Source organism: Rhinopithecus bieti, unplaced genomic scaffold (assembly GCF_001698545.2).
Source record: "Rhinopithecus bieti isolate Rb0 unplaced genomic scaffold, ASM169854v2 scaffold_76666, whole genome shotgun sequence".
In the NCBI taxonomy this organism is placed as follows: Eukaryota; Metazoa; Chordata; class Mammalia; order Primates; family Cercopithecidae; genus Rhinopithecus; species Rhinopithecus bieti.
Genome location: NW_016829831.1, coordinates 1,373,055 through 1,395,432, shown reverse-complemented (window position 1 = coordinate 1,395,432; position 22,378 = coordinate 1,373,055). Strand labels below are relative to the sequence as shown.

Genomic DNA, 22,378 nt, shown 5'->3' with positions numbered 1-22,378 from the left:
CGGGAGGAGCCGGAGCGCGGCCGGGCCGGGCAGTGGGGGCGCCGGCCTGCCCCGCGCGCCCCAGGGAGCGGCAGGAATGTGACAGTCGCGCGGCCGCGCTGCGAAGCACTCCTCGCTCGGCTCCTAAGGCTCTTGCCCCTCCGAGCTGAGCCGGGTTCCACCGCTGGCTGGGTTCCCATCACCCTCCAAGGCCGCCCGTCCAGGTACGAGGAAGCTGGAGCTTCCGGGGACTAGGTAGGGGTGAGACGGACCCGGCCTTGACACCTTGGAGTGCCCCGCTCTGCAGGGCGCGGTGAGCGTCCTCCGTGAGTTGTACTTGGCTGTCAGAGTGTGTTGTGTAAGAAGGGATGGCAGTGAGGTCTGCTTGTGTTTCCTGTGTGGAGCAGGAGTTAACGTTGTTCAGGTCGTTTGAAGGAACTTGCCGATTGTTCTGGAGGTGGGTTCTAGGTAGGTGTGTGACTCCCCGTGTGAATGGCTGTCAGGTTTTCTATCTGGCTACGTTCTACAGGTTCGGGAGGGTCCCTCTTAGAGGTTAGGCTCAGGACCGTCAGTCTCCTTAACAAGGTAAGGGCTGAGGCCTTAACCGTACTGGAGAGGGTAACTTGTTGCCCCTCCAGATAAAGAATGGTGCTAGGGAATGTAGCTACAAGCAAGTAGGCACTGAGAAGACACTCATTATTTACAACAGGCATGCCCAGCACTTTACAGTTTATAAGACTCTTTACAGCGACTGGTCTTTTATCCTCCCTACAGTCTTGTGAGGAGGGTGCTGTCATCACCCCTGTTTTTCAGAGGAGGAAGCAGAAGCTTAGGTGACTAACTTGTTGGAGGATGATGTCTTGAAGGAGCGTAAGACCTCTGCATCCAAGCTCCTCTGTCTTCTCTTCCACTCGTCCCTGCCTGCCAGGGCTTTCTCCTCTGCACTGCCAGGAGGAAGGAAGGCCGCTGGGAAGGCATGCAGATGCTGGCTCCAGGGTGGGGTGGCTGTCCACTGCGTTATCTTTGGGGCAGGGTATCCCCTCAGATGGGCACATTCCTGTGATTTAGCTCTACATTCTAGGAACTGAAGCAAGGGACACCATGAACTTGGGCTCCTGATGCCAAGGAGCAAGGGTCCATTTGTCACAGGAATGTGATGGATGTCTCAGTCACTGCGGTTTGGTGCCAGGTTTCTGGCAATTGAATGTGTGAAACAGAATTCCATGACTATTGATGATCTGAGGAAAGCCAGAGGTGGCATGGGGACGTTCACTGTCCTTTTCGCCATTCAGTTTACCAAGCGGCTATTGACGTTGTTTTCTCTCTCAATCCCTTCTAATTTATTGTGTGGTATCTCACTTGATATTTCATTTAATATTCTGTATTCATATCCGACGTTAACTTTTATGCTAGACAGGAAGGTAGAGCCTTTGGGAATGTGGTTTGCTGGGGCGGGGATGTGGAACCATGATTTATTTTCAGTCTCTGGCTAGCTGCCAAGCTGCTGTGTGTGACGCTTCTCCTGCACCCGTCCGCCCTCATGTGGCCTCCATTGCTGTTCAGGAAAGGGTATTTGATCTGAGTTCTTACATGACCTTGGCAGGCCCAGAGCAGCACCCCCGCCCCCTTATTTCTAATAGTCCCTGCTTGTATGTCATAATGTGACATCAAGTTTTTTTTTTTTTATGGTTCTGAAACCTGTGACATGTTTTGAGTCAACCTTTCACCACTGGTGAAACACTGCTTAATATTAGATTCACGAATGTATTAAAGATTTGTTGACTATCTACTATGTGCGAGGCACTGTGGTGAGTGGTGGGGAGACAGCAGTGAATACAACAAATGAAAACCTCTGTCCCCTCATGGATGTGAGTCTTCTTGGTAAGACATAGGATGTCAGCAGTCTCTCTTCAAAAGGGGGTTCTTTGAAATTTGCCCCTTTGTATAAGGGTGTGGATGCACTGGCTGCCTAGAGGACACCACTCAGCAGCTCCAGTGGAGAGGACCAGGAGATGATGGGCACAGATGCAGTCCTGCAGAACTTAGAGAATTGCAGGCTGCTATTCTCCAAGTTCATGGTGTCCCTTGCCTCAGTTCCTAGGATGTGAAGCTACACTCTGTGGTTTGGCCAGGCACAGGGACCAGGGCAGATGGAAACCTTGTGGCCGGGATGCATCAGAGCGAGTTGAGTGTCCACCTGCCAGCTGGGACATTATGGAAAAGACATCTCAGTAATAAGAGAGGCAAAGCTGGACAATTGCAGTGAAACTACCACAGCGTAGGGGTGGAGAAGCACAGAGATCCTCATATTCTTATGCTACATAATGGATATATGAGGTACTTGCCATTTTAAAAGAAGTTGTCAGGGGCACCTGTGGCTCACCTGCCATGACACAGCTCCAGGATGCTGCCCATCTGTTGCTGTGAGTGGGTGCTTGGTTTGCATTTTCCTCTCCTTGAGGTTGTGAGGTGGGCTGGTGGCACAAGACGAGGATCAGAACTGTCAGCAGCCTTTTTTTCCTCTGCTGTGTTTCCAGGAAATGCTGCTGGAGCCTCCTGGCCATGTCTAGCGCAGGGAGCACATGGAAAGCCCTGGTACCGAGTTATCTTACCAAGTACTGAAAGGGACTGGAGCTCTTTGAGGCCCCAGTCACCTCCATATTGGATTGTTTGCTGTCTCCTCTTCATGCACATCCAGGAGCTCACACATGGTGGTGGCCTGATGGAGACACCTATCACTTCCCAAGAAGACTCACGCCCACGAGAGGACGGGGGGTCCCATAAATTAAAAGTAGGGGAAAAGGAAAACAAGCGTGGAGATGGAGTGGAGCCTGAAATGAGGCTTGACGTGCGCAGTGTAAACCTGGATGACCTAGATGCTGGTATAGTTACCCAAGTAGAGCCATGAATGTGGAGGGAAGCCTGGGTCTTAGCTCTGCCTGCACCTTAGCACTGCCTGAAGCACTCAGGGAAATGCCAGGACTGGATGCAGAGCAAACCAACTAGCATCTCTGGGGGCGTGCTGGGCACGGGTGTTTTCAAAGCCCCCCAGGTGGTTCTAACGCATAGCCAAGGTTGACAACATAAATGCTCTTTCCTGTAGGCAATGGGAGAGAGGAAACCCTGCAGGGCACAGCCAGCGGTGTCTTCAAGATGAAAGCAAAGTGCTCAGGAGAAAAAGCGTTCTTGGCACAAAGAGAAGCAGGAACTTTCTTTTAGAGATCCCTGAAAAAGAGGTGAGAATAGTGAGTTTTCGGTGGTCTCTTGAAATGACCCTCCCTGTAAGTGCAGTTCGGTAATCATGGTTTAGCGAGCTGTGAACAGGGAGAGTCTAGCCATGCCGATCTCTGCACATTTGGCATCCCAAACATGAGAACTCATAGATCCCTGAAAATACAGCCAATGACTAATGACCAAGAGTTAAATGAAAAGTTAGATGGTGTCACTTCCCATCAGTGGGTCTCACCTCATTAAAACCCAGCACCCCCCTTAATGCAAATATTTTAAAACACCCCTTTTATAATTTTGAAACGATATAATGAAACTTATCTACAACATAACTTTAAAAAATCAATGTAATACTTAGATGTTAAGGAGAAATAAAAGCAATTTGTATTAAAATGATGCATTTCAGTGTGCAGACGCTTGAGCTAAGCTGAACTACAACCTAGTGAGGTGAGCCGGTGCTTTCTATAGACTGCAGGACAGCTGGCATGGGGTGGGTACAGGTGAGTCTCGGTGGCCATCCAAATGCCACTGAAGGATGAGTGACTCTTGGTCAAGCTCTCGATGGTAGCCAAAGGCAATTCTTCTTTCCATTTTCACAGTGATTGCATTCCTGAAAAATTTAGTGTGTATAAACTTGTGCCAACAATATGTGTATTTTATATAAATGTGGAAGGGAATTGGGGGGCCAGGTTTCAAACACTGTAAATAGGTTTCCATCATTAGGAACGTCTGTGAGACCCCTGGAGGTCATGCAGGACAAGTCTTTACTGAGCAGAACTGCCTGTGTTGTTCCGGATGTCAAGCTTCGATGGCCTCCGATGCTAAATGCATCCTGATCACCCAGGGTCCCCTTCCCCACAGGTTCCGAAATGCTCCCTCAAGGGTCATACCCACCCCAGTGAGAACCATTGCTTTCCCTGCGTTGCTGGGTAGTGAGTGATTAAAGTGCCATTGCAGGCGTGGGTGCTGAGATAGCAGGGCACCAGACATGCCTAAGCCCGCCATCAGGAATGCACTTCCGTTACTTGCTATAGGATCGTAGAGGTCGAATTAGAAATCAGAAAAGTTGGTGCTTTGTACGTGGGGGCGACCGGCCACGAGGGAACTTTGAGGGGTGGCAGGTCTACATCCTGATGAAGTGTTCCTGGTGCACTCAGTTGTGGCAATTTATGGAACTGTCCACTTAAGTTTTGTGTGTTTCACCGTGTGCAATATGGTGAAAAATATTTATCCCAATTAAAAAAATTACAGAAGTGAAAACAACATAACAATTCTTGTAGAGAAGGCTTAGTCCTCTAAAACTGCCTGTGGATCCCAATCTGAGAAACAGCTGTTCTTGCCTGACTGGGAGGCAGTGCTCCAGGGAGAAAGGTCTCTGGCTCTCAGTCAACTTTTTGACAAGTCCAGTGCAACAGTGGCCTTGGCATCGTAGCCCCTGGTGCCTGGAGAGGAGGTATGTTGGAGGTACAGGGGAGGCTGAGAAACCCAAGGCAGGGCATTTAGAAAGGGGACAAGGGACAGGAGACGAAGCCCACCCCTGTCTCTGGATTCTGGTTCTGTTGTCCAGGAGCCCTAGGAGGTCTGTAGGGGTGAGGTGGAAAAGTCAGACTTCAACCTAGAACCTAGTGGTCAAGAGGCTTGGGGTAGGTCCATCCCCGTCTGTGGCATCTGGTGACAGTGATCCTGTCTCACTGTGTCTCATTGCCCCTTTTGCCCTTAAAATCCACATGCCTTAGTTGAAACCAGCAATCTTGTGGCTTTTCGCCTTGTATTAGCTGAATAATTGAGATTTCAGAGCAACACCTGAAACCTCTTGGGAAATTTTTACTTTATCTTCATATCCTTGTGCATCCTCGATGATAAAAATAAAACTTTCCTTCTCCCATTTATATGGGTAAATAAGCGATTGCTAACTATGAGCGAAGCTTTAGGATTCCTCTAGTGATAGGAACGTTGCCAGGCTTGTTGTTTCCTGGGCTTTCTGAGATGGTGAGTGAGCTTCTGTTTCCCTGTCGTGGGAGTGGTTGCTCATAGTTTGGTAGAGCTGTTTCTCTGGGGGAAAATCAGAGATGACCACATTGAACACACAGTTGGGTTTTTGGGTTGTGTGCATGTGATAGAGTGTGGGTGACTAATCTCCACAGTGTGGAAAGCATTGTGTCACGTTTGGAACATAACACAGTGGTCCCCAGAACGCTCTGTGGTTACTTCCACACTTTCCTGCTCTAGCTTGGGTATGGAAGTTCCTGGGTGGGCTTTGTGATCCCCTGTTGGTTACTCTAATTAGAGGTAAATTAGAGGTATGAGTGTACGGGGCCCTGATGCTTCCATTTCTCATCAGAATTGCATAGAGATTATTATGGACATTTACTTAGGACAGTCAGTGCCTCTCGGATTTTACCTGCCAGGGATTCCTTCTGGGAAATAAAAAGCAAAGGCTCAACCTAGCCCTCCAAAGCATGCCTCTTTGAAGCCTCATGTTTTATCTTAGATCGTGGAGATTTTTCTTTCTGCTTCATAACATAGCCATGTTTGCTCTAATAGAAAATAACTCCCCGAGAAAATCTGTGGGTAAAATTAGTAACCTAGGGAGATAGACTTCAGGCTCTCCGGCTGTCTGTAGCTTCTCCCTGGGAATTTGTGGATTCTAAACCAGGGCTTGGGTAAGTATGGATGTCGAAATCAACAATGAACATATTGGCCCCCAACAGAAGCCCCCCTTCCAGGAAATACTGTCTTTTCCATAAGTGTGTGGTTCTATGGCTTTGTAAGTTCCTTTTATCTTCTCTTTCAAACTGACATTTTGTTTTTAACAATGATGGGGACTTTTTCATGACTGTCTGAATTCTTATAACAAAGGAATGACACAGGAAGTCAAAGCTGCAGTGAGCTGTAATCACACCACTGCACTCCAGCCTGGGCAACACAGCAAGACCCTGTCTCAAAAAACAAACAAACAAAGGGTAACAGGAGAACATCATAATTATGAGCTTGGTTTCAGTACTGTAACACGTTCCCCGTACAAATTTCCACCGATTTTCAGTAGAACACATGGGCGGTAACATTTCATGAGCTAAAGAACCTGCTTTAGCTCTTGTTTTTTCAGGATTCATCCACGGCCACTTCTAAGTTATGGTAAATAAATTGGAGCCAATTTTCTGAGTATTTCTCCATTACATCAGATCTACACGTATGCACATATTGGTTAATATTAGGGATGAGAGACTGTATTAAATGATGCTGTAAATGCATTTACTTATCACTCCATGAGAAGGTAGAAGAGTGTGTTGCTATCAGGTGGAAATGTAGAAAGTGCAGTGAGGATTTTCTTGTAAATTTCAGATTTGGGGCTTGGCTATGTCAGGTCCCTGGAAGAGGGAGGAGTCACCTACTGCTGTCTCTTCTCTCCTCTTGGGCCTCTGTAGAGGTCTGGCCCTGTGCCTTGGAGGGCTCTGCTCTTGCAGCTTGGACAGACACATCCCTCGGCATGGCAAGAAGTGTGGAAGGTCAAGAGGATGTGCCCACTTGGCCTAATCCTAATCCACCAGCACTCCTGTTCTTAATCATGTCCCTCATGTACCTGGGACCCCTGAATTCTCTCCCCAAGCACCCTGGGCCCTAATTCCAGGGCCTGTGTAGTCAATCCCATGGACTCTACTGCCTGCTTCATACACTGGCCAGGGCTGTACAGAGTGGGATAGACACAGGTAGACTTTGACGTCTACCTGTGTACATGCTCAGGGCCCCTCCCAGTATGAAAGGCTGGAGACAGAGGAATGGAGATTAACGTAGCTAGACACAGCAGGAGCCACGCGGTGGGACTGCTGTGTGCAGGTCTCATGGTGAGGACAGCGGAGCCTGTGTTTGGACAGACATGGAATACCAGGTGCCAATATGAGCTTCCCCCAGCTCTGGGCACCTCTGCTGCCACTGTTCCCAGAAGTGGACCTCCAGGAGATTCTGATACTATCGGGGGTGCCTCTGCTGTGTGCCATCTTGCCTGTGCCTAGCTTCTATCCTAGAAGGCAGGGCTCACAATGTGGGGGAATTCCTCATAATAAGAGTGGAATTCCTCAACATTGTGGGAAATTCCTCAAGAAAAAGAAGCTGTTTAATAAATGCACTGTGGCTACAGAGCAGGAAAAATGCCTCCTTCCCCTGCACTAGGCCTAGGCCTTGAGGAAGAAACCTGGGTTCCTGTGACAGCCCCTCTCTCCCCAGCTGCCACTTTTCCCATGCGTGCACTGGGTATGAAATTCCTTGCAGAGGGACAGGAAGGCGTTGTTGGATGAAGTCAGTATTTCCTGGAAGGGGGACTTCTGTTGGGGGCCAATATGTTCGTTGTTAATTCTTGTACTTAATTTCTACTTTTGTAATTTGTTTCACATTACAGTTTCCCCTTCAGAGACTAGTGGGAAATTACTTTATGCCACAAATATGCATTTTGATTTTATCTTTAATCAACAAATAACTTTTTGTGTCTGTTGCACGTGCTACTGTAGTCATGTTGTGATACGCCAGTGTTTCCAAATACGTCATGATCACCAAACAGCCATGGGGGCCGTATTCGGGAAGATCTTCACAATCGCAAGCTTTTGGATGTGATTGTCACATAAAGCCGTGGTGTGCTGCAGTGAATGGACAGGGCCTCCGGAAGTGGGGATGACCAGCCTAGGCCTCGGGTCCCCCTAGAATCTGGCTGACTCTCTGGGTCTGGACATCAGCATCTGAGCACTCCCTGCTGTCTTTCTTGGAAGCTGCTACGGAGAGGACGTTAGCCAGTCTGGGGGTTTCACACATAACACAGGCATCCTTGCTTGAAGGCTAAACAGGGGGAACCGTATGCTGTGGCTTATTCATGTATTCAGTAAGTTAATCCTTTTCTCTTTCTTGTTTTATTTTATGTGGAAAATTCAATCTGAAAAATAACACAGTGGCATACACACATCTGTGACTTTTTATTGTTACTGGTATTTTCTAAAGGTACGTTTTGAATCTTACTATAAGTCATTCAAAAAAAAATTACACTGGACTTTGATTAACTAGTTCTGAATAAGGGAGGTTTCTTTACCTAGTAGGCCTTCTGGCAGTAACATTTCTTAGTCTCTAGTCCTATTCCTGTAGTTCCCTCTCCTTGGGGTCATCCCCACCCCTCAACTCTTTCAACAACCATCTGGGTGTGAACTCTTTATCTAACTCCTGATGTAGGATTCTACCCTCTCTTATATGATTCCGGCCATCTCCAGACCCCAGTGACGGTTCCCCTTGCAATCCTATTCTCTGACCCACACCCAGTACCCTTATTCCATCCTTTCTCTTCTTTGATTCTAGGCTTGGTTTTCATGCCCGTGTGTCTCATGCAAAAATGGTGGGTAGGTAGGTAGGTAAGTGGATTCCTTCCCTCCTTCCCTCTGTCCCTCCTTCCTTTCTTCTACAAGTATTTATTGAGCTCTTACAACAGACGTGCAAGATGTGTAGGATGGGCCTCCTCATGGGTGTGGGAGACGGGAGGGTCTGCTCTGCACTGCTTTCTTCCCTGGCCCAGGTAGGGAAGGCCAACAACTAGGGGAGCTACCCAATGTTGCCAGAGCCAGGGGGCCCAGAGCCAGCAGTTGGAGGTACCTTGGTGCATTGCACCATGGAGAGCCTGTGTCACTTGTCATGCCTGGCTTTGGAGGAGCAGATGTCTACAAGGACCCTGGGAGAAGCTTCTGATCAGAATCAACTCTGAGATGGTCAGAAATCCCAGAAGCTTCCAGGCTAGGACTGGAAGATTTGTCTTGCAGACCCAGGAAGTGCCATAGAGGTGCATGGAGGTGGAATGGCACAGTGCTTGTAAATGGCAAGGCTGGGAGCAGCGCTGGACACAGAGCCAGCTGGACAGTGAAGGCAGAAGAGTAGGGGATGCTGACCCTCATCTCAGGGGTCAGGCAGAAGGGGGCGGTGGGATGGGTTAGGTGCTGCAGAGATGTCCAGTGGGCTGGAGACGGAGTGCTCTTGGCATGGAGAACCTAGGGTGGGTAGTGGCCTGGGCAGTGCATCTCAGAGGAACAGCGAGCTTAGAGGGCACATGGTGGTCACTTCAGCAATGGATGAGTGGTGGAGACAGTGAGTATATACATTCTTAAGTGAAGTTTCTGGGGCAAGAAAGGAGGGAAAATGAGGCCATTAGAAGAGTGTGGGTAGTCACCTCTTCTGCAAGAAGCTTCCTGGGCCTCCGAAATAAATCCATCCCCTCCCCTCCTCCGCCCCCTCCCCCATTCCATCCATTTTGGTGTCATTCACTATATAATTCCCAACAGCTGCTGTCATATCTGGGGCACACTCACAGGGACCAATCAGGAGGGCATTGACCTAGGACTGGGAGCGGGAGGATGTGGGGGTCTCCCCTTTGAGTTTCTGCTATGATATGATTCCAATTTATGGGCCAGCGCACTTCTGATACCTTGTGTTGTGCTGTGTACGGCCTCAAAGTGAATAATAGCTTGGGATTTAGTTTGTGTAGTTTAAGGAAAATACTTTGTGTTGAATTAGTCAGGCTGTTTTATTGATGACCATTAAAAGGCCTTGTGCTTAGGTTTTACAAGCTTTTCAACGGCTCAAAGAGATGATTCAGACAAGAAAAAAATTAGACTCCAAAATACTAAAAGAAAACTGCAAAAACAGGTGAATTCATGGTGAAAGATCTGTAGGATAGAGTAGTAAGGACCACGCAGCTTTTTGAGGCTGTCTTAATGTGATATGGATGCAGGTGTGTTAATATGCTTGGTAATGGAAGAGTGAGGATACCTGCTTCTTAAACACGGCCTGCTCATTTTTTTCTGGCCTCTGGTGCATTTCTCTCCGGCAAAGCTCAAGTTCTGTTTTCACTGAGATGATGCACTGAGACATGACATCCCTAGAGGTGGTTTGATTCATTTCTGCACCCTGGTGTCTGGCAAAATGCCATGTGCATGTGTTTAATCAACATAGCTTGTGGTTGTCAAGCTCTTGGTATTCTTTTCTCCCTGTGATTTGATTTCCTGAAAGTATCTTGTCCCCAAGGATTATGGAACATACACTTGTTAAACACTGGACTCATTTTCATGATCATTTAAATGTCATGACCTTTCTGACACCTTAATATGGTTTGGCTCTGTATCTCCACCCAAATCTCATCTCAAATTATAATCCCCACATGTCCAGGAGGGACCTGGTGGGAGGTGATTAGATCATGGGGGCTGTTTCCCCTATGCTGTTCTCATGATAGTGAGTGAATTCTCATGAGATCTGATGGTTTAAAAGTGTTTGGCACTTCCCCCGTTGCTCTCTCTCCTGCTGCCATGTAAGATGTGCCTGCTTCCACTTCCACCATGATTGTAAGTTTCCTGAGGCTTCCCCAGCCATGTGGAACTGTGAGTCAATTAAATCCTCTTTCCTTTATAAATTACCCAGTCTCAGGTTTCTTTATAGCAGCGTGAAAACGGACTAATACACACCTCTTGAGATCCTCACAGCAATTGGTGCCTTTGGATCTCTTCATTCACACTTCACTCATGTGTTCTTCCTTCCCCAGGTAGATGTACCCTCTGAAGATGGTGACTCCCTCCTGAAAAGCTGGACCCCTTGGTAAAAGACAAGGCCTTCTGCAAGGTAACAGGGCTGAGTCACCCCAGGGTCCCATGGATGGCGTTTTCTCACAAATAGCTGAACTCCACGCTCAGATCCAGGGGCCCTGGACTATCTCCCATTGTATGCAAAAATATTTTATTTCTGTTGACACATTACTCTTTGGGACAGCTTGATGGTTTTATTAAATTTTGGAAAGAGGCTTCAGCCCCAGTAAGAGTCAATGCCTGTCCGCTTTCCCAGGTCACCTTGGCTGTGCTACAGTAAAATGGTGGGTTCCAATGCTGTGTCCAAGCTCTCCCAATTTCAACCCCTTCCAGGCCTTGCTGTCCATTTTCACTCCACTGTCACTGCATGTTCAAATTCTTGCTTTCTGCTTGAGTCAGTACTGCTCACCTCGTCCCAGAAGACCTGGGTCTATGATGCTGTGGGTGACACCCTCTGAGCATCTTTTCTGAGCTGTCTGTGGGTACCTAAACCTGTCCCCCAACCTGGCCCTTGCCCTCCCTGCCCCGACCTCAGTGAGTCTGGCCCAGTCCATCCCTGATTCTCCCCTCTGGCCCCAAGCATTCTCAAATATGCCCCCGCCTGCCTGTCTGTCACTGCAGCTGGTCCAGCCCTCATCCTCTCTCCCATGAACCTCTGTGGTGGCCTGCTCTCCCTGGCTCCCCTGTCTCCACACAGGTGCCAAAATGTCTGCAAAAAATGGAGATCTAACATACATTAGCCCATGGCTTAAAACCTGTACATGCTTCTCTGCCACCTGCAAATGACAGTCCCAGTTCCTCATCAAACCTTTGCATGTTGTGGGAACCTGGGGCTTCTCAGCCTCCCCCTCAGAACCCACCTCTGGTTTATGCTCCAGAACATGATGTTGTTGGACCCTCCCCTCTGCCTCCTCCAGGCTGAGGTAGCCTCTGTCTCCCCTCCTGCTCTGGGCGTGGCTTTTCCGGTAGACACCCCCACATCACAGTGTGAAACTGTGTGTCCACGTTTCCTGTGACTGCTGAGCTCCTGGAGCCAGGCCGTGGGACCTTGGTTCCTATTTTTGTTCCCAGAGCCAAATAGATATTTGATGTATAATTGTTGAATGCAGCAGTAAGTGAATAAAGACATGAATGGTTAACTGAAAACATTCTATCAAAACTGTTATTTGTCATCAGAGCATGGGCCGATTTCCAATAGCTAAGATTTGGGAGTGACCATTTGCCAGGCACTGTTCTAAGCTCTTTGCATGTGGCCATTGATTTCACGCACATAGCGCCATCAGTGACATGCTGTCACTACATTGCTTGTCAAAAGGGGGAACTGAGGCATGGAGGCTGAGCTTTTACTCAATGTGCCATCTATGTTGAGGGACTTCTGACTTGTATAGCCATTCAACTGTGAGCACTATGGAGGCCAGTCAGCCTGGCCCTGCCTTGGAATTTCTGTTATTCAGGGGCATAATGGGGTTTGTGTTGATTTTTGTTGGGAGTGTGTGGGTTAATCTAGGTACAACCCTCATCTCCTTCCCTTCTGATGTCCTCGCTCCCTTTGGTCATGTGACCCTTAACGCCCATTCCCAAGCTCAGTGCTGACTCCTTGCCTCAGGGTCCTGGGGATCAACATGGATCCCACAAGCCCGCTCCTGAGAGGACAGGGCCACTCCCATCCCCACTAACTGTTTCCCAGAGCAGCTCTGGGGCAGAAGTAAACTTGGACCCAGGGGTCATGGCCCATTGTCCTTTTATAGTCTATTAGAGGAGGATGAGGTCCAACTTCAGCTGGTTCATTACTCCTTGTGAAAATGAGCACACTGGGGGCCAGGGAGAGTCGCGTCCAATATCACCCTGCCTTGTGGTACAGGTCACCAACCTCGGACCTGTGATTAAACATTGTCCACAATTAATTTGGAATTATTATCTCATGATACACTCCATAAAGTTCAGTCACACATCTTCTTTTTCTTCTCCCTTGCCTAATGATCAGACAAGCCAGATTCTTGTGACTAAATGAACCGACAGCTGGCAGTGTTCAGCTGATTTTGCAACGCCCGTATTTTGTTGTTGATAAACTAATGCAAATAGCTGGTTGGCCTGGAACTGGTGATTGGGAAACATTTGAACCCTTCTTTCCTTCCTCTCTAGCATAAAGACTTAAAACACACTTCATGCAGTCAAAGAAAGAGCTCATAGACCTGGCTGCTGGGCTTCAAAGGCTTCTATCTTATTTAATCATCTGAAAATAGTTTAAAGGTAAATATGGTAATAATACTAGTATTCTAGACTATTTTGGGAAGCCAGTAATGTAAATAAAGGGTCAGAGGTAAAAGATATTGAAGGAATGCAGTTTTACTGCTCTGAGGTAGGTTTCAAGGCTTGAGCCAGGCTTCGGGATCATCATCCTGATACTGGGGGTAAAGTGAAGAGAATATGAATGGGTATGTCTCGTATGGTTAGATAATCTTTATTTTTTCCCCGGTATTTGTTTTAAAAAGCATGTTGTAACTTTAAAAAATACCTACACACCTTCTTTTTTTTTGAGATGGAATCTCGCTCTGGTACCCAGGCTGGAGTGCAGTGGCACGATCTTGGCTCACTGCAACCCCCGCCTCCTGGGTTCAAGCAATTCTCCTACCTCAGCCTCCCAAGTGGCTGGGATTACAGGCATGCACCACCACACCGAGCTAATTTTTGTACTTTTGGTAGAGATGGAGTTTCACCATGTTGGCCAGGCTTGTCTTGAAGTCCTGGCCTCAAGTGATCTACCTGCCTTGGGCTCCCAAAGTACTGGGATTACAGAGGTGAGCCACCACGCCCGGCCACAATACATCTTCTTAAATAGAAAATTTTCCAGCCAATATTTAAATGACTGCATGTCATTAGAATCTGAATGAGTGTTGTGTTAAAATATTTTGTGTTTTCATATTTATTTACTTATAGCTACAGATAAGAATATAGGCAAATTTCATCTCCCGTAAAGATTAAGAGGCAGATGTTTTCAAAGCACAGAATTACATGGCCTACTCTATACATTGCTCCTAAGGTTGAGCAGAGGGGATAAGAGTTTTTTCTCTTTTGTCCTTTCCTCTTTTTTTCATACAAAGTTCATTGTAGATATTTTAGAAAGTATGGAAAGCCCCGACAAGGGGAAACACACCCAACCCAATTTTAATATGTTGTTATCATTTATTTTAGGTTTTTTGGGTGCATTTCTATGTAGCTATATCCTATTGTACAAGCAATTCAGTATCTTGCAATATAAAATGAAGGCATGACCTTTGAGCTGGCCAAAAGTGTGGGGTGATTTTTGCAAATGGGTCCTGACAGCAGGGGACATAAGTGGGGAACAAATCCTCAGACAAACGGAGGCAAACTGGCTTAGGGGCGAGTGCGTAGCTGACTTTAGATGTAAACTAGATTTGGGGAAATGTAAATGGGATGCAAGACTGGAAATGTATAATGGGACAGAAGGTAGAAATGTTTAAAATCTTAAGTTGTTGAGTTTGTTCTCAATTTTGTGAAAACTTTTTATCTCTTTTCGTTCCCCACCCCATTTTTTAACCAAAAGTCAAACATGATAACATTCATGATGTAGAAAAACCAATTCATCAGTTTGTCTTGGCGGTGAGGGTGGGGACAGGGATAGTGTCGGTATATTTAGTTTTAGAGATTTGCTGGAAAAGTAACATTTTTGCTTTTGTCTTTCTTCCATTCCTCCGTTTCTCCAGGAGAATATGAAAGTGTTACTCAGACTTATTTGTTTCATAGTTCTACTTATTTCTTTTCTGGAGGCTGGTAAGTTAAGTATTTCTTTGTGTTCTTGTCTGCTAAGAAAATCTGTTATTTAGAATACATGAAGTGCCTTCCCTAACAGTCATGTCTCATACTCATTTCTGTTGAATCCCTGGGCACAGAGCCTCCTGGTCATAGACCTGTATCACCGGAAGTTCCTTTCAGCATCTTCCTCTCATTCTCTCACATAGAGAGTGGGAAACTGAGGCCCAGTGAGGTTAAGAGCCCAAGGTCATGTGGCTAGTTTTGGAACAAAAGCTAAAATCTAGGTCTCCCATCTAGGTCCAGGCCTCTTTCCACTGGACTGTTGATTGAAAGTGTGATACAGGAAATTCTGACTTTCATTTGGAGGAGATATTATGTATAGTCTTTATGAACCCACAGCTGGAAATCATCAAGATACAGTTCTTTTTCTTTTTCTTTCCATTTCTTCATTTTCTCTAATCTGTTCTCTGTGTGCCAGGTGCTAGCTACTGGGGATACAGCAGGGAATAGTGCAGACAGAAATACCTGCCTGCATAGGGTTTATATTCTTGTAGAAGAGAGAGATAACAGATAAGTAGATATATATTGTGTCATATGATGGCAAGTATAGGGAGGAAAAAAGCAGGAAAAAAGAGTATAAGGTTTTGTCATTAGAGTGGGCAAAAGGTTAATTTTTTGAATGTGGCCAGAAAAAACCTCCCTGAGAAGTTGACTTTTGAGTTGACCTTAAGGAAGGGGAAAAGAGAGCTATTTGGATATCAGATTGGGGTGTGGAAATATTCCAGGCAGCATGTGCAAAGGCCCAGAAGCCAAGAGTATTTGGCGTGCTTTCAGAATAAAAATATCAGTGAGGCTGGAGCATAGTGAGAGATGAGGGAAGTCATAAGGGGCCAGGCTATCTGGGTAATGGCAAGATGGCGCAGGGTTGATTATATAGAATGTTGCACCCTTTTTTAGGGTCTTGGCTTGTAGTCTGGCTGAGATGCGAAAAGTGCAGGGTTCTTTGTTCAAAACCAGAGAGGTGATCTGACTTATGTTTTGATTTCTGTTTTGAGAATAGAACCGAGGGAGCCAAAGAGAGAAATAGAGAAGCCAGTTAACAGACAAGCCATGATGATGGCTTTATCTAGGCAAGAAATGTTGATGGCTTGTCAAAGTGTAGCAAGGAGAAGTGTGAAGCAGACAAATTTTGAAATATTTTGGGAACAGAATCAAGAGGGATTTGGAGTTGGGTCAGATATGAGGTGTGAGGGAAAGAGAAGAATCAAGAATTATCTTAGGAAATTTTGGCCTTAGCAAACACAAGGTGAAATTGCCATTGATGGGATGGGGAAGATCAGGTTTTCAGACTGGACGTGTTAAGTTTAGCTGTCCATTAGATGTTTAAATGGTGACTTTGAGTAGGCAGTCTACAGCCTGAGGGAAAGGTCTGGGTTGCATATTTAAAATTGGAAACCTCAGCAAGCGGCTGGTATAAGAACCATGAGACTGAATGGGATCATGGAGTGTAGTTAGGAAAGGTAAGAACTTTAAGGACTGAGCCAGAGATTGACTTAAATTCCTTGGTCCAGTAAGTTTTCTCCCCGTTGCTGAGGGGCTCCATGTGAGATGGAGCATACCTTCAACATTAAGGCTGTTTACAACTCTGCCTTAGCCTTCACTTCCTGCTTGTGTATGACCTCAGAGTCATGCAGAAATGGGAGTCTGGTGCCTTCTATGCAAATTCCGGGGCATGCACACAGCCCTGCATACATGGGCACCCTTCTAGGTTCCCCAGGAATGTGTCAGAGCTTTTCAAGGCCCTCTGGAGGTTATGGCTCTGGTATTGCAGCTTTTGGCAGTTGTAAAAAGCAATTAACACTGAGTTTTTCCAGCAAACACCTTGGGGCTAGTGCTTTTCCTGTGGAGCTCTTGGTGAGGTCGATAACAACACCACCCTATGAATGTGACTTTGAGGACCTACTGGTCAAGTCAAAGAGTGGCAATGCTCTGGAAATGGGACTTTTTGAGGTGCTCCAAACCCTCTCTGTTCTTGCGAGCCTGCTGGTTTTCAAAGCCTTTGTGTCTGCAAAGCTCCCGCTATTCATGGCTGTTGTAGAGCTGGGAAGAGTAGGATGGAAGTCATTTAAGTTATAAAGCTACAAACCCTGCTGATCTGCGATTTGGCATGTTTCTGTTTGTTTCCTTAGTTTCTAATAAATGCTCTTCTGGTTATTGCAAGCCTTTGATTTTTGAAATTTTTTGCCAGTCTTTTTGTTGCCTTTATGGAGAAATGATTTATGAGACCCCCAACTCCACCATATTGGAAATCCTGCAAATTCAATTTCTTTGAATAGAAGATAGTATTAATAGATATAGGGCAATTCAGGCTATGTACTTCTTCTCGAGGGAGCTTTAGTAGTCTGGAAAATTTGCTCATTTCATTTATGTTATTAAATTTATTGGCATAACATTGTTTATAATATTCCCTCATGACCCTTTACAAATTATTTAAAAAAGAGATGTCATCTCTTTTTTTTCCTGATTAGTCTGGCTAAAGATTTATCAATTTTATTGTTTTTGTGAAAGAACTGGCTTTTGGTATCTTTGATTTTTCTTCATTGTTCTTCTGTTTTCTATTTCATTGATTTCCTCTCTGATCTATATTACTGTTTTCTTCTTACTTCTTCTGCTATATTAATTACGTTTTTTATTTTCTGTATCTTACCATATTTTGACATTCTGGAGGGTGTTTCATATCTAGGGAGAGACTGCCCCACCAAGGGCTAAGCAGTTCCTAGGTGTGATGTGGACAGCTTACAGCTTGCCCTTCATGTGACACTGACTGACCCAAGACTGTACCCCACTCACCTCCTTATCCAACTCTCACACACCCAAACCAATATTACCCCAGCCTCAATCAACACAGGGCCAGGTACCAGAGAACGAGGGACAGCCTGTATGCCCAAAGCCTGCAAAAATGGTTCAAACGGCCCAATCTGAGGCTGTTTATGCTGCCCTGCCTTGCCTTTCCCATGGGAACCCCAGTAAAGACTCTGGCCTAGGCTTTCTTTTTGTTTCTGCTTCTGCCTCCTAACCCAATCTGGTGATTCTCTTGTGGTTTTGCGTGGTATAGCATACCCCTTCTGTCCAAACCACTAAGTAATACAAATCTTTCAATGGCATTAGTCTCTGTTTTGTCACTCAGTCAGCTCTGTTAATGAAGACCCAGGCATAGAATCTCTGCTTGCTGCTTACTTTGGAATTACTTGGTTGTTTTTCTAGTTTCTTAAGGTAGAAGCTCAAGTCATCAATTTGAGATTTTTAAAAAATATATGGGATTTAATGCTAGCAATTTTCCTCTAAGTACTACTTTCATTGAATGCCACAAGTTTTGATATGTTATGTTTTCCTTATCATTCAGATAAAAATACTTTATATTCTTTTTGATTTCTTTGACTCATGAGTTATTTAGGAGTATGCTAGTTTTCAAATATATGGGGATTCCTTAGATATCTTTCTGTTATTGATTTCTAATCTAATTCCATTGTCACCAGAGAATAAGTTTTTTCTAATTTGAATCCTTTTAAATTTACTGAGTCTTGGGTTATGGGGAAGAATATGGAAAATTTGCTAAGTTTTATGTGTGCACTTAAAAAAGAATGTAATGTTCTACTGTTGTTGGTTGGAATTTTCTGCAAATATCAATTATGTCAAATTGGTTGATAGTGTTGTTCAAATCTTCTATGTTGTTACTGATTGTCTGTTTAATTTTACTGCTTGTTCTATCAGTCCTTGTGAGTGGGGTTTCTCTAGTTTCTTGCAGAACTAATTTCTCTAGTTCTTGCAGTTCTATCAGTTTTGGCTTCATGTATTTTGAAGCACTGTTAGCAGCTACATAAACATTTGGTATTATTGTATTCCTGTTAATGACTTCTTTACTTTTTAAAAATTTATTTATTTATTTATTTATTCATTTTTGAGACAAAGTCTTGCTGTGTCGCCCAGGCTGGAGTGCAGTGGCACGATCTCAGCTCACAGCAACCTCCATCTCCTGGGTTCAAATGATTCTTGTGCCTCAGCCTCCCAAGCAGCTAGGATTACAGGTGCCCACCAGCACGTCTGGCTAATTTTTTTCTATTTTAGTAGAGACAGGGTTTCACCATGTTGGCCAGGCTGGTCTCAAACTCCTGACCTCAGATGATTCACCTGCCTCAGCCTCCCAAAGTGCTGGGATTACAGACGTAAGCCACCACGCCCGGACGACTTCTTTATTTTTATGAAATGCCCCTTTTTTTCTTGTAATTTTTTTACTATAAAATCTACTTTGATAATAATAGTCACTCAAGCTTTAATTAATTTTTATTAAGGTATAGTTGACAAAATCGTATATATTTACAATGTACAATGTGATGTTTTGGTATATGTATACATTGTGAGATGGTTAATCCTAGCTAATTAATCAAACTTTCTTTTCATGAGTGTTAGCATGGCAAATATTTTTCTTTTCTTTTAATCTATTTTTACCTTTATTTATAAAATCTGTGTATGTAGGTGTATGTGTTCATGTTAGGCACCACATAGCTGGGCCTTTCTTTAGCCCATCTGATCATTTCTGCCTTTCAATGAGAGTGTTTAGACTATTTGAAATTTTAGTGTGATTATTCATATATTAGGGCTTAGTTCTGAGATCTTGCTATTTGTTTTTCCATTAGTCCCATCAAGTCTGTTATTTTTTTCTCTTTTTTTGCTGCCTTTTAGATTAATTAGCATTTTTAGGATTCATTTTATTTCCCTTTTGGCTTTTAGTCATAACTGTTTGTTGTGTATGTGTTTTTTAATGACTGCTCTGGGGCTTAAATAGCCATCTCTAAGTTATCTCTGTCTGCCTTCAAGTGACACTATACAGTTTCACATATAGTATACAAAGTTAAGACAGTATATACCCATTTCTCCTTTCTTGAACTTTGCCCTATTCTTTCCATACATGTTACTTCTTTATTTGTTGTAAACTTTATAGCATTTTCTTATTTTTTATTTAAACACTCAGTTTTCTTTAAAGAGATTTAAATAATAAGAAAGATGATCTTATAATTACCCATTTTTGTTGCTATTCCTTCTTTTGTGTAGATTCATTTTCATCTTAGAATATTGTCTTTTTTGAAGGATTTAACATATTTCTTGTAAAGCAGGTCTACTGGTGATGACATTTTACAGCTTTGGCAAATCTGAAAAAGTCCATATTTTTTCCTAAATTTTAAATATATTTTCACTGGATATGGAATTCTAGGTAGACTTTTTCTTTCAGTACTTTAACAATATTGTTTTACTCTCTTCTGGCTTGTATTGTTTTTTGAAAGAAGGCTGCATCATTTTTTGCCTTTGTCCTCTGCAATAATTGTGTCATTTCTCCCTGGCTACATAGAAGATTTTATCTTTGTCACTGGTTTTAAACAATTTGATTATTATGTGTTTGTAGTTCGCTTTATGTTTCTTTTGCTTGGGGTTCATTGTGATTTGGGAGCCTATGTATACATCAGTTTTGTCACATCTTGAAAAACTTCAAGTATGTTTTCTGTTTTCCACAGTGATTCATATTACATGTATTGAAGTTGTCCTAAGTAAAATAATTCCCTGCCCATTTTATTCTGTTATTTTCTTCTCTGTGCTTAACTCTGGATGATTTCTAACGCTGTGTCTTCATGTTCACTCATCTTTTTTTTCCCTGCAGTATCAAATCTGCTTTTAATCCCATCCATTGTTTTTTGTAACTCAACATTATTGTTTTCATCTCTCAAAGTTTTTAAAAATCTCTTTCATGTCTTCACTAATCATGTTTGATCTTTCCTGTAGCATCTTGAATAATACAATAGTAGTAAACTATTTTAATTTTTAAATTTATTAAGCCTATTGTCTGTGTCATTTCTGGGTCAGTTTTGACTGATCGATTTTTTCCCTCCTTATCGTTGGTGGTATGTTACTGCTTCTTTGCATGCCTAATGATTTTTTTGAATGTTAGACATTGTGGATTTTACCATGTTGGGTGCTGGATATTTTCATATTCCCCAAAATGTTCTTGAGCTTTGTTCTGCCACATGATTGTTACTTGGAAATGGATTAATCCTTTCGGGTCTTGCTTTTAAGCTTTATTAGGATCAGGAAAAAGTTTATTCTAGGCCTAATTTTCCCTAATGACTGAGTCAGAACCCTTCTGGGTACTGTGCCTAATGCCTTATCATTAATGAGGCTTTCCACTCTGGCTGTTGGGAACAGCAACTGTTTCCAGCATTGGGTGTGCTCCACGTGTTACTCCCTCCAGTTCTTTTGGCAATACTCCCTCTAGCCTTGGGTAATTTTCTTATATGCTTACGCTGACTGATAGACACTCAGCTGAAAGCTTGGGGGAGACTCTCAGTTATCATGAGACTCTTTCTCCCTGTCATCATGCAGCTCTAAGTACTTGGGGACTCTGCCCTGCAAACTTTTCTACCCAGGTTCTCAGCTCCATCTCTTCAACTCACTGGGCTTTGCCTGTGTTTCTTCTCGGCAATGTCATGGCCTGGCTGTGATTTTGGACAACAGTAGAGCTCACCTCCTTTCTTCCCCATCTTTCTGGGATTTCTGTCCTTTGTTTTCTGATGTTCAATGTCTTGAATACCATTGTTTCATATATTTTGTCCATTTTTTAGTTGTTCATGTGAGAAGGTAAATCCAGTTTCTATTACTCCATCTTGTACTGAAAGGCATGACTCTCCTCCTACATTATCCCCACTTTTTAGATGAGTGAAAAGTGGATGAAGGAGGTTAAATAACTTGCCAAGGGCACAGCACACAGGCAGTAAGTGACACAACTGGACTTGAATATGCTTCTCAGACTCCCAGGATAATGTCCTTATCACAAGGTTGTGAAGCTTTTATATGTAATGTGAATTGATATATTTAATAATCGGTGTATTTCTTCGTAGATATTAAATCAAGAGACACTGGCAGATTTTTTATATAAATTGCTTCCCCCCTTCTCCCTTTTAAAGATAAATGCAAGGAACGTGAAGAAAAAATAATTTTAGTGTCATCTGCAAATGAAATTGATGTTCGTCCCTGTCCTCTTAACCCAAATGAACACAAAGGCACTATAACTTGGTATAAAAATGACAGCGAGACACCTATATCTACAGAACAAGCCTCCAGGATTCATCAGCACAAAGAGAAACTTTGGTTTGTTCCTGCTAAGGTAGAAGATTCAGGACATTACTATTGTGTGGTAAGGTGAGAGAGGAATTAGTATGTTACAAACGTGTTCTAGTTTCCTGCAGTTGTTAAGGACAGAAATACTTTTAATAATGCTTAACTTACCTATTTTATTTTATTTTAGAAATTCATCTTACTGCCTCAGAATTAAAATAACTGCAAAATTTGTGGAGAATGAGCCTAACTTGTGTTATAATGCACAAGCCATATTTAAGCAGAGACTACCCGTTGCAGGAGATGGAGGACTTGTGTGCCCTTATATGGAGTTTTTTAAAGACGAAAATAATGAGTTACCTAAATTACAGTGGTATAAGGTAATTTTATTTTAAATATGACATTTCACTTTTCCAGAAAATAAAATAGTTCCCTGGACAGTAGAATGAATCTGCAAAGTACCTTTTATTTTGCATATTGTTTTCTCTTTAATGGTGACACTTGATAGGGAACCTAAAAAGAATCGTAAGACTGCATTCACTTAATTTGAAGCTTAACTAGAAACTTACTTGCTATTGTTTTTATTTAATTTAATAAGATGTAATTGAGAAAAGTACTAGAAATAGATATTTAAAGAGAAG

General features: G+C 43.8%; 1 protein-coding gene across 1 annotated transcript in view; it reads left to right on the top strand.

Annotated features, from left to right (window-relative positions):
* Window positions 1-22,378, top strand: part of IL1R1 (interleukin 1 receptor type 1) — a 37,691-nt gene that overhangs the window by 1,182 nt on the left and 14,131 nt on the right. Inside the window, 5 exon segments of the mRNA XM_017864938.1 lie at window positions 10,763-10,839; window positions 12,945-13,052; window positions 14,528-14,594; window positions 21,587-21,821; window positions 21,928-22,117. Of these exon segments, the coding sequence (XP_017720427.1) occupies window positions 14,534-14,594; window positions 21,587-21,821; window positions 21,928-22,117 (486 nt within the window). The 5' untranslated portion in view covers window positions 10,763-10,839; window positions 12,945-13,052; window positions 14,528-14,533.